This window comes from Pempheris klunzingeri, chromosome 22, assembly GCF_042242105.1.
Source record: "Pempheris klunzingeri isolate RE-2024b chromosome 22, fPemKlu1.hap1, whole genome shotgun sequence".
NCBI lineage: Eukaryota > Metazoa > Chordata > Actinopteri > Acropomatiformes > Pempheridae > Pempheris > Pempheris klunzingeri.
Genome location: NC_092033.1, coordinates 6,840,416 through 6,852,245, shown reverse-complemented (window position 1 = coordinate 6,852,245; position 11,830 = coordinate 6,840,416). Strand labels below are relative to the sequence as shown.

Genomic DNA, 11,830 nt, shown 5'->3' with positions numbered 1-11,830 from the left:
TGTGTATTTATTGGGTGACCTTAACTCAGCAGTCAAACTAACATTGCCTTTATTCCTACTAAATTCACGTCATAATCAAAGGCCCTGCACAACAACGTAGGAGTTTTCATTTATTATGGTTAATTAGACCTACTGAAGTCCATGCACCAATAAGAATGACAAAAAGTAAAAGTTATTCCACCTAATCAGGCGCAACAAAACTAACTGTAACCTCTGACACACTCAGTCCTGAGAAAAGGCACAGTAAGTGAAAGCACCAGTTTGGGTACACCAAGTGATCAGGGCTCTGAGGTATAACAGTGTTATCCAGACAAAATACATGGAACTCACACCTAAGACCATCTGCCAAAGGCCTGGGGTGGCTTTAAACATAAGAACAATAAATGAGTTGTTTTTTAATTAAATTAAACACTTGTAAAGAAACATTTTATAGGTGCACTTTCTACCCATGCATTTGTTCATTCTTTACGTCAACCTTTTATATTTTCAAACTCTTGAGGTAGTATTTCTTCTTCCTAATATCCTTCCTGTTCAGTTGCTAATTTTAGGATGTTTTATAAATGTGAGTACACTGCAATACTTGTGTTATCTTATCACAGAATACTATTGTTAGAGTTCAATAGTAGTATTTGGTATTACTACAATTGAAAGTACAGAATGTGTTTTATAGCACATTAAAAAGGTTATTACACACAGGAAAACAAACTTGATTAATACATTTTACAATTAAGTAATCAAAAACTGAAAAAATCAAGGTAGGTGATGACTTGATTGGTAAAAAACAAACAAACTTGGAGGGCAGCCAACTGATATGGATGGCCTCAGCCTGCCCCAATATGCTTTTATTATAACATTTTGGCAGGTTGTGATGGTTCTTTGGGTTTGTCCCAGTGTTTGGATGTATTTTCTGCAACCTCAACAACAATTTTATTTGCCATCCACCAAATATTTAAACACTGGGCGTGCCTGATGTCCCCAAATGAAGTGGAAGAGACCAAAATCCTGATAAAAATCAGCAGATCATAAAATAAGCAGTGTTTTTCGTGACAACCTTGATGCATCTTTTCTGCTCATGTCACTGTAATACTGTAATTAACTCACCACACTCACTGTCCATACTCAAACTATAAGGCTAATGTCAGGCTTGTAGTGCAATAAATTGTTAGATAATCAGCAACCACTTGGACCCAGTGTGTGAAAAAGAGGTCTCCTGTCTCAGATGTGACACCAGTGTGTGTGGGTGAGCCTGGAAGCTGCGCTCATTCAGCGGGGCGGTGACAGATTCCAAGCCGCCGGACTGACGCCTTCCTCGGCCTATAGCAGCGAAGCTCCCGGTGTCTGCCGCCGGAGGAGGGCGGGGTTAACCGAGGGAGACCGTGACATTTCCGCCTGTCAATAAAAAAAAAAGGATCTCTAAAACCCAAGAAGAAGAAGAAGTAGTTCATGTGGAAAGGTGCGCCTGTGCTTTCATTTTTACAAGCGCTGACATTTAGACTGGGAGTCACATGATGCCAGGTGCTGCGTCCTCACACGGAAACCAAACACTGCGGACTGATTCAAAAGCAGCGACTGATCAGCTGGAAGCCGAGAAGCGGACTGAGGTGCACACATGCTGAGATTAAAGCCCGAGTTTGACCTGCACAGAGATGTGGTGTCAGACATCCTCAGGAAGGAGGCGTCTGTCTGCAGGGTGACAGGTGAGGCGTTCACGTGTCCACTGTCTCTTCAGCGCTTTCTCACCCTTTAAAGTACATCATTAAAAAGCTTTAACAAGTGAGCTTGCTAACAGTGCTAGCCTAAAAATGTCAGTTCATTGTTATTACTGCGGAATGTAGAAAGAATTTAACCGGATCATGTGTAATAAGTGAAAAAAATGTATACATAATGTCACTCACAGAAAAAGTTTGCCTAGAAGTGTCTGAATAGTAAAAAAAAAAAAAAAAAAGTAGTTAAAGTTAAAACATTTTAACCAATAGATGGCGCTATGTACTCTTCACATTTGCTCTCTAAATAAATCAAAGCAAATACTTCACTTGAAACATCCTAAAGATGGAGGAAAATTCAAAAGTCAAAATACAGAAAAAGACTATAGAAAATAAATGTTATTCGATGAACACCAGCAGGATTCCAGCACCTAACATCCTGTGTTTAATTAGAGAAAACAGAATGTGGACTAAAAGTAATGCAGATTAGATTTTAATCTTTCGAGACTTTTGCTCATTTTTGCAGGATCCATGTTTGACAGCAAGCCTTAGGCAAAAGTTTGCTGTAAGATTATAAGAAATAAAAACTTGTACTGTAAACCTCCCTTCTGAGTGCACAGCCGTATGATAAAAATGTGTTGAAAGTGATGAATGGCGACAGTTGTGAAGGAGTGTAATGCATCAGCACCTCATTATGTCACTAAGAGAAATAATTACAACATTAATTAAGGAGCTTTTTTTTTAACACATTCCTGTCTTATCCACACACCTACACATCTGGGCACTTATTGCTTGTAATATCCACCAATTATACAGCAGAACCAAATTATAATAATAACACTTAGTGTGCTCAGCATGAGCAGTGGCAGGGACACTGAGAAGGATTAGTTAAGGCACACACAATTAGATGTATGGCTTCATGATACTGACGCTGTGTCTGCAGAGTACTCTGGAGCAGTGGACACACGTATCCTGAACATTGAGAGAGATGGAGGCATCCTTTACTCCTGGCAGGTAAGTCCACAGTGAGGGCACTGCATATTAAGTGTTTCCTACAGAGTATACCCATTAAGTCAGTGTTATTATTCAAATCCTTATTAATTCAGCTCTCTCTCAAGTTCAGTTGGGTTGCAGCAGCCTGCATCGGTCGTGCTTCTTTTCACCGTCCCTGCCATGTCATGTGCGATGTCTTCTCTTTTTCAGAGAGACATGGATTTGTATGCAAATTTCGAACACACATAATAATCACCATGTTTGTCGTTACACCATCATAATTTCCTTTGAGCTCGCGTATGTTCAGTGTAACTTCTAGTTGAATTTGACATTCAGTAATAAATGCAATGCGCTCCAACTTTTCTCCTTAGATCTTCCTACGTAGCTCGTACTTTACGTTACAGGAAACACTTTATGCACACTGCTTGCCAACTCTTCTGTATTTGCATGTACCAGTCCTTCAGTTAAGTTCATATTCAAGTGACATAGATAAATCCTTTTTTTTTTTTTTTTTACCATCAATAGCAACATCATCAAATGGACACCATCAAATGAGGGCTTCTATATTCTTTTACACAGATCTCTCTCTAATTCTGCTTGGTATTTTTGGAAACCTTGGGATCCTTACTGGAATTTAAAATAAAGTTCTGTGCGCCTCTCTGCGCAGCATACATTTTTAATGATAGACCCGCCAAAGAGTCAGTGGGTTTAGGAGGTTAAAGGCAGTGTGCAGCCCGCGAAGAGGAAATAATCTCTTTTTTTAGTGCGAGATTCACAGTTTTATGCATGCCTGGCTGTGCCTTGGGTTTCAGAGCAGACTTCCTTTCACTTTAAACCTTCTGAACCAAAAAAAAAAGTGGTGAATCGCTGGTTTGAAGTGAGGCAGATCTTGTCAAGATAATCAGCGAGGTCAGCTAAGGTAATGAAGAGGTCAAGCATGAGGTTCCGCACATATCAACACCAGTGGGAAAGTAGGTTTTTCTCAGTCGGGACAGATTAGGATTATCCACCTGTGTAGTTTGATTGATTAAATGTCACATGACCTCATTAGAGGATTCTGTTTGGTTCTGTTCTGATAGGGAGCAACAGGGACCACCAGGATTGGCAAATATGACTCCAACACCAAACAGAACAAGGTATTGTGTGTGTGTGTGTGTGTGTGTGTGTGTGTGTGTGTGTATCCCAACCCTTCCTCCCTTCAGTGCTGCAGATTTTGCTGTTTGTGTGTGCCCGTTCCCACGTGGCTGTGCCTTTTCTCCTACAGCTCTTGTACACATTTGACAAGCAGGTGTGTGTCAGCAGCTGTTCCCTGAACAAGGAGGAGACACTGTTAGGTGAGCCTCTGTACCGATAATGAATTAGCAGCTACAGACATCCTTAACAATAACAATGTTCTTGGCCCCCAAATCAGAAAATTAGGTGAGAAGTTCAGCTTGATCTAAATGTCTAGAAAGCTGTTCAGGACTCAGGTCCCTGTGACATCATTGTTTTAAAAGGTGGGGACCCACAAGAATGAGGCTACTTGGCACACTGTTAGCGGTAGTGGTGCCAAATCTCTGTTAAAAGACCACTGATTTAGTGTCATCTCTGGGGAAAAAAAAAAACTCTGGAGATTATGTGTAAAATTGTGTGTAAATGAAGTCACGTGACTCGTTTGCTTTTTCCCTCTCAGCTGTCAGCTTGGCACAAAACACCAGAGGAGAGGAGCGCCTCAAACCAAGTAACACCCCGGATCTCTTTCTCTCTATTTCATTTACAGACATCAACTGTTTCAGCTTCATGAATCATTCAGCATATTGCATTTTTAAATCTTCCTGGTTACATTCCTCAGTCAGTTTCTTCTCACGTTCTGTCTTTGTAGTATCCAAGTGTCTAACTCTCCTGATTGAGATCCATCCCATCAGCAACACTAAAGTCCTCAAGGCGGTAGACTGCAGGGTCAAAGTGCAGGTAGAGTTTATGTGTCGTCTTTGCAGGTTTTACTGCGGTCAGAAGCTGATGTTGCAGTTTTAGACTATTTATTTTTGCTGAAAGTGCACTGGCCTGTGTTTGCCATTCTCTCTCCGACTCACTTGATCATTTTTCATCGGTCTCTCTTTCTCAGTTATATTACTGGTGTATATGTTATGTGATATGACGAGAATGTTTAAGGCCTGCATTGGAATATGAAAATCAGCAAAGAGCCATCTCGCAACTGCACTCATTCACCTTTCACACGCTGACTTGTGTTTTCTCCGGCTGTCCCTAGTTCCTCGTTTCAGAAACTGACAGGCGATCAGTGCTGGAGAGCCACCTGCTGCTGCTGACTGAGGATGGATGTGAGTCTGTGTGACCTATAATCAGATTTTCTGATATATTTGTTGAGGAAAACAGAGGAACATTACATTGGAGCTGTCTTTCTGTATGTCTCAGATGTGGATCTCTACCATGTTCTGCTCACCAGACAGGAGGGCTATAGAGTGGTAAGACAGACACCACATTCACCACATTCACCACGTTGTTCATTTTAGCCAGCTCTTTTTCTTTCTGAAGTGTAGTTAACTATGAATTTCTTGCTGCTGGGTTCTGTGGAGTTTTTAGAGGGATAAATTATTTCAAAGAGTGCATAGATCTAGTAATTAATAAGCAAAAAGGTTGGAATATGTCTGCATAACCCGGTGCAAAGAATATATTGTTTCGGCCTCATTCTCAGGCCATAAAATACACGGTGTCTCGTGTCCTCGGGGAGCTTTGCATTAGGAATTCAGTGCGTCTACAAAAGCTGAATATGGATGTGTTTGTGGGAACCAGGTGATGGCGAATCCAGAGCGCTTGTCCAAAACAGCAGAGAGAATTGCAGAGGACTTCTGTTGGGTCCAGTGGGACGGACACACGCAGCGACTCTACTATGTCACTCTTAATGTAACACACACACACACACACACACACAGACATAGCATTGAATCACATTCATTCATAAAAAGATGGCCATAGATAGCAGAAAAGAAGATTTCCTCAGAGTAGATCTACTGAGTAAAGTAAAAATCTGCTTCACATGTTTTTCGCAGGACAAGTTCCTGATGCGATGCATTCAGTTTTACCCCAATCATAACTGCGAAACTGTGGTCAGTCATCTCTGTCTTATAATTTAATAAATGATCAGTCTTTTGCACTTGCTGTAACGATCACCTGACCTGATAATAACATATAATTGTCTTTACATTACTGTCCTACAGTTGGAGCTCCCACTTGAGTTGCCTGCTAATCCTTTCCACACAGTCAAGTAAGGCAACAACTACTAGTAGACTATGAATATATTTTCTCAGCAGGTACTTTATTTTATATGCTGCATTTCTTTGAATGTTATCGACGTGTACTTGCAATCAAAGACTAGAATGAATTCCTGTGCACTTTCTGTGCTGCTCAAGTTATTAGTTTGCTGTACACCCTTATAATTTCCCAGGTTGAGTCCTGACTGTATTTACTTATTCATGTATATCTTTCACTCAGATTTCTCTAACTGGGACTTTTGTGTGTGTGTGTGTGTGTATGTGTGTGTGTGTGGCCATCAGGTTTGTAAATCTGGGTTTTGACCATTATCACACAGAGAGACTGGAGCAGGAGCTCATTAGGATGGAAGTGTTCACAAACAAAATAGGTAACACTCTCACACACACCAATCCCTGCATGAATAATGCACTTTCACACACACACACACACACACACACACACACACACACACACACACACACACACACACACATATATGTATATATTCTCTCACACTCAATGGATGTAAATATGTGACTCATTGTATATATTTGTGTGTCTTTTGCACTTCTTTTGGCGAAAACAAGAAAGTAAGTCCTTGCCACAACTCTGTTGTTGAAGCTACTGTGTGTTGATGTAATCTGCAGCACACTATGATGCAACATAATGTTTTATTATTTGCACGTAACACAAAATGAGTTAATTGTGTATTTGAGCACTAGAGACCAGAAAAAGCTGTTAGCATTTTTCCCATTCACAGTCTCAGTGATGATACGATGATCAAATGATTGCTGGAAGAGTTTCATTGCAAAAATGAGGTGCTGATCAATGAGTAGGCCCAAATTATTATGTAATAAATCATAGCAGATTAGAGTCATTTCATTCATTCATTAGATTCTTGATTGGAATCTTTGATTTCTGAATCAAATACAAAATATCAATAATTCCTAATAATTGCCTTACTGATTGATATACCTTTTAAAAATACGAATGTTCAGTATTAATATGTGATTTTATCTTCCATCAGAGCATACAGCAACTGATTCACTTTCTCACTTATTATCATGAATATGGTCATGATGCTATATTGATGGTGCCTACTGTGTAATTACTGCCCTGTCCTTTGTTTTTAGGAAGCATGTGTGTGTGCTACAGCCAACCACTCAAAGACAAACAGGAACTGATATATACTGTGGTTTTAGTTCACAAAGGTGTGTATTTCATCTACTGTTGTCTATTCCAAGAATGTATAATACCTCATTTCTTTCACTTTCCATCGCTGCCTCTTTGTCATAGTGTTACTGTTTTCATCTCCAGCAATTGAGGACAAAATGTGATTTTCTCACTTTCTGCAGACTGCAGCAAAGCATTCAGAGTTTCTCTGGGCAGCGACCAGTCGCCACAGAGAGCCGCACAGCTCCATCCACTTTTCATCCCCATAGGTCACTGCACACACAGACATGCAATACGGTCACACACACAGACACACAGACACACAGACACACACACACACCAGAATTCTTTTAAATTCTACCAAGTGTGTGAGTTTTGTATGCTTGACTGCCAAACATGCTTGTCCTACTTTTGCATTCAAAACAGAAACACAAATACACAAAGACAAATGAGAGTGTCTGTATCCTCATGCAAGATTAGAAATGTCTGGTGTGCATACAGCATACTAACATATACTCTAACGGTGGTGTGTTATTTCTGTATGTAGGTTACTACGTCCTGGTGTATCTGCAGGGTCATTTCCTCCATTGCATCAACACCAGGCAGCAGGAGATGCTCTGCCACTCCCTCTTTCTCTCAGGTAAGACAAGGTTTTTGTACAAATCCTATCTAAGCTGATGGCTGTGAAGCGGTTTGCTTACCTCGTTTCTCAGCTATAGTACAAGCTCACAGGTTTTCCTGATCCCGGTTTTTTATCATGCCTCCACTCCAGCGATAACCATGGCCGGAGACATTATGTTTTCAGGTTGTCCATTCTTCCATATGTCCTTTGTCCCTCTTCTTGTGAACAAGATATCTCAGGATAACCTGGAGGGAATTCAAATTGGACATAAACATTCACTTGGACTCAAGGATGACCTGATTAGATTTTGGTGGGGAAAAGTCAAAGGTCAAGGTCACTGTGGCCTCGCAAAACATTTCACTCAAAGGTCTAATGGGATGAAATAATACAGTGATAACATTTTATGTCCCACTGTCCCATTCTAGTGAAGCAGGAATGCCTGGAGGCAATTTCACTACATCTGGCACAAACATCGCCTTTGGCCTACGGATTAACTAATCATATTTTGGTGGTCAAAGGTCATGGTCATTGTGACCTCATGAAAACACATTTATTTCCATAATATTGGCTAATTACGACAAGATTTCACACAAATGTCTAATAGGATAAAATGGTATTAACATTTATGACATTTTATGTCCAAAAGGTTTAAAGTCAACTTCAATGTGACATCATAATCTGCAAAAACACTTTTCTGGCAGTTATTCAACGCCATAACTGAAGAGCAGATGAGGAGATTGTGACCATATTTCGCATTAGGTTGGACACTAATCACTTATGTAGATATAAACTCCATGACTGGTTGGTGGAGGCAAACAACAGTGAGGCTGTAATTCCAGTTTAACCATGGGACGTGTACAAACGTAGAGCTTTCATTCCGTCTCAACAACCTTAAGGTATTGACGTGGACTTGGGCCTGCAGTGTCAGTCAGCTAGCATCACAGTGCTGCATGCAGAAGAAGAGCCAAGCGGTCGTCTGTTGGACCTGGCCAGTGGGAGGATCCACACTGCTGAGCTCAGCCCTGCCTACCTGCTGCAGATACTGCGAACAGACACCCCTCCTGGGTGAGCATGATTCACAACTGTTTGTGGAAATGAAGGATTTGTGTACATTGGGGTTATTATTTAGATGGTATTTATACACACAGAAGAGGCACTTGAGAGCTTAGAAGGTATAGGAAGGCAGGAAGTAGACCGGTGGAAAGGGAAAGTTATTTTTGTGTGCACACACCTGCAGAGTCTTTCTGGAATAAACAACAGCTTTAACTTGAATTCTGGCCAGCAGACAACTTGGATTCAACCCAGTCTGCTCTATAAAGATGGCTGGCCGACAGTTTTTTGTTATAGACATACATCACAATACAATATCTGACTGTCGGCTTGCTGCCCGTTGCTCTGTGTCTCTGGGTTTGTGTATGCTTTTGCTGTACAAAAGTACATTTGTTGTATATCACCTCCGCCCAAGGTGTCCCAGCAGTAAGACTGAGCCTCAGCGCCTGGCCGCCCTCCACTGCCTTCTGGTTTACATGGGAAACAACCCAAACCTGGAGTTGAAGGTACAAAGGACATGAAGGACAAAAATATTGTACATTTAAAGCAAATTTACTGAGTTTTTGTGTCAAAGTTAGCATTGGATAAAACTTATTCCCATCCAAATTAAGATGTAATTTATCATACAGCATTGCATTTTTGTACAACACAATTTATTTGTAGAAGATACAGTCATTAAAAACTTCAGATGCTTTCATTCATTAAAAACTTCAGTTGCTATCAAAGTCACAGGATCAATAATAACTCCTTGATGATTGAAGAGGGAGGATAAAGAGGCAGAAATGTGGGAAGTCTGACACAGAGTGCAGTCACCTTTAATCAAATGTACGTGCACTGTAAGGTGCTTTACAGAGAGATAAGTAAAAATAAATAGATAAAGGTAGAGATGGTACCTTTTCTGCACTTCTATGTAAATTCGGTAGGTGTCCACCTTGAGTTGGAAGTGAGCCGATTGAGGGAAGAAGAAACATAGAGAAGACAGGATGCTGAAATAACACAGGAGAGGAAAGAGGACAAGATCTGATGGACAGAGATCAAGCAGAATAAAAAAAAAGACAGACACAAAGGGGCAGATATTTTGTTTGGGCACAGTGCTGACCATGGCTCAGAGTCCATTAGTTGTACACCTAAATTAAGATGTTCCAGTCGCTCTGATAGATGATAATAAATTCTTTCTTTAGAGGTTAAATGAGTCACCAGCTTCATTAGTGCAGCTAGCACTGGGAAATTGGACACCACACATAACTTGTTATTCTTTGAAGACTCTATTAACGGGGTCAGCTGCACAAAAGGCAGTGGCTTTAATAAAGGTGATAGCTTGTTAACATTTTTTAGTTTTGCTCACAGCAGTATGTAACTTAAATAGAATATTGTGCAAATTGAATTTTTCCACTCTGCTTGTGTTGCTTTTTCCTCCACTTCACACAAAGGCTCTACAGTATTTCGACATAGGACCAAAACTGACTCTGGCAAAGAGATATTTTGTTAAACATCAGAAACAGGAGAGTTTTCACTCTGAAGCATCGATGCTGTGAAGCATGCCGGGATTATCTATGAAGGCATCATTAATTTGAAAGTTTCAAATTATACCCTTTATGAGAGTGGTGTCCTCTCGTTTCAAGGTCTCATATTCTGCTAATTTTAAAGTTCATACATGTATTTGGAAGTCCTACCACAACAGGTTAACATAGTGTAACGTTCAAAAAACACATTATTTTTCTCTTAGCCTGTTTTCAGCCTCTGTCTGCACGCTCCATTTTAGACCAGAACAGTCTGCGTGCTTTATTCTCGTCTAGACATCTTTGTGTCACTGGGAGCTGGTCTTAGAGGGGAAAAACAACAAGGTAGATTCAGCAGGTTTTCAGTAGACATAAACAGTCGGCCTGCTGAAGGGCTGGAGGAGGTCACATGTTCACCTAATCCCCTTATGACATCATAAAGGGAGCCAAATCCAAACGGTGTGTTTTCACAAACATTTACCTAAAGATAAAGAGAAAAAGAGAAAGGATGGTCTTTCCTCCATAGTTTGGCAGCCTGTAGGCACACCGGGGACACATATCTATGTTGAAGAGATATTAAAAAAATCATTTTGTATAATATTTGACCTTTAACAATTCCTTCAAAGGTTAGAAGATAAACTAAAATCGATAATTATGCAGGGTACCATCCACATTATGAGGATTCTGAAAGATGAACTTGTTGTACAGTTGTCATGCTGTGCTCCCACCACTGTGACACCTGTCTCCTGTGTGTTTCTATTCTGCCTAGATTGTTGAATGGCTGTGTGACAACGTGAACGCCTTCGAATCCTTTGATCAGATACAGGAGTTCATTCTAGGTCAGTGGCAGCTGAAGCATGGGGACACAAATCTCCTGAGTATCTCTTCTATTTTCCTTTTAGAGTCGAGCTGCTCTGTCGCCTTTTTATGTCTCCTTCTGTCTCTGGTTACTGGACTGCTTACATCTTGTCTACACAAAACTGAATCCTTTCATCAAGTCTGTTTGGCTCTTAAATTTCTCCTCGTCGACTTGTGCCAGCCGTCCCAGCACAGGTCTGGAGAGTGTAGATTAGAGTATGGATTTAGTTATTCTGAGACCGTGGAGATTTGTAGCTTGCACCGAACAGAAAACAGAAAAAATGTGATTAAGTCGTAGTAGGCACAGAAACGCATTGGCATGTCCCACATTTGTATGTCTGTCTGAGCAGAATAACTCAAGAATGGTTCATGATATTAACTTTGTATTTATGAAAACAATCGCATTAGATGTCGCCGCACCCTGCTGCAGACATTTGTATATTATTGGTGTAACTTGCTCTAAGATACAGACATAATGTTAATACAGGTGTTACTATACAGCATATACAGACAATTATGTTGACCTTATAAATAAAGTATGAGTAATCTGTGTTCAGTAATATATCATAGTGGTTATGGTGGGACCAGAGGTTGGGACAGGCCTTCTGATGGACGGGTAGTGGAGCCTTCAATGTGGGCCCTCTTCTCCAGTCAGTTAATATTATAATCAATAATATTGTTCA

The 11,830-nt window shown here is 40.5% G+C and overlaps 1 protein-coding gene across 2 annotated transcripts in view; it reads left to right on the top strand.

Moving 5' to 3' along the window:
• Positions 1-1,500: 1,500 nt before the first annotated feature.
• gsap (gamma-secretase activating protein) overlaps positions 1,501-11,830 on the top strand; it is a 31,802-nt gene continuing 21,472 nt past the window's right edge. For both annotated transcript variants that reach the window (XR_011585910.1, XM_070854115.1), the window contains exons 1-18: positions 1,501-1,697; positions 2,647-2,717; positions 3,776-3,832; positions 3,961-4,030; positions 4,369-4,416; positions 4,558-4,646; positions 4,945-5,014; positions 5,109-5,158; positions 5,487-5,597; positions 5,744-5,800; positions 5,912-5,958; positions 6,248-6,333; positions 7,079-7,156; positions 7,301-7,387; positions 7,666-7,758; positions 8,637-8,805; positions 9,206-9,296; positions 11,059-11,128. Coding sequence is in view for 1 of the 2 variants with exons in the window: in XM_070854115.1 (XP_070710216.1) it covers positions 1,610-1,697; positions 2,647-2,717; positions 3,776-3,832; positions 3,961-4,030; positions 4,369-4,416; positions 4,558-4,646; positions 4,945-5,014; positions 5,109-5,158; positions 5,487-5,597; positions 5,744-5,800; positions 5,912-5,958; positions 6,248-6,333; positions 7,079-7,156; positions 7,301-7,387; positions 7,666-7,758; positions 8,637-8,805; positions 9,206-9,296; positions 11,059-11,128 (1,432 nt within the window). In the remaining variant the exon portion in view is untranslated. The remainder of the gene's footprint in view (positions 1,698-2,646; positions 2,718-3,775; positions 3,833-3,960; positions 4,031-4,368; positions 4,417-4,557; positions 4,647-4,944; positions 5,015-5,108; positions 5,159-5,486; positions 5,598-5,743; positions 5,801-5,911; positions 5,959-6,247; positions 6,334-7,078; positions 7,157-7,300; positions 7,388-7,665; positions 7,759-8,636; positions 8,806-9,205; positions 9,297-11,058; positions 11,129-11,830) is intronic.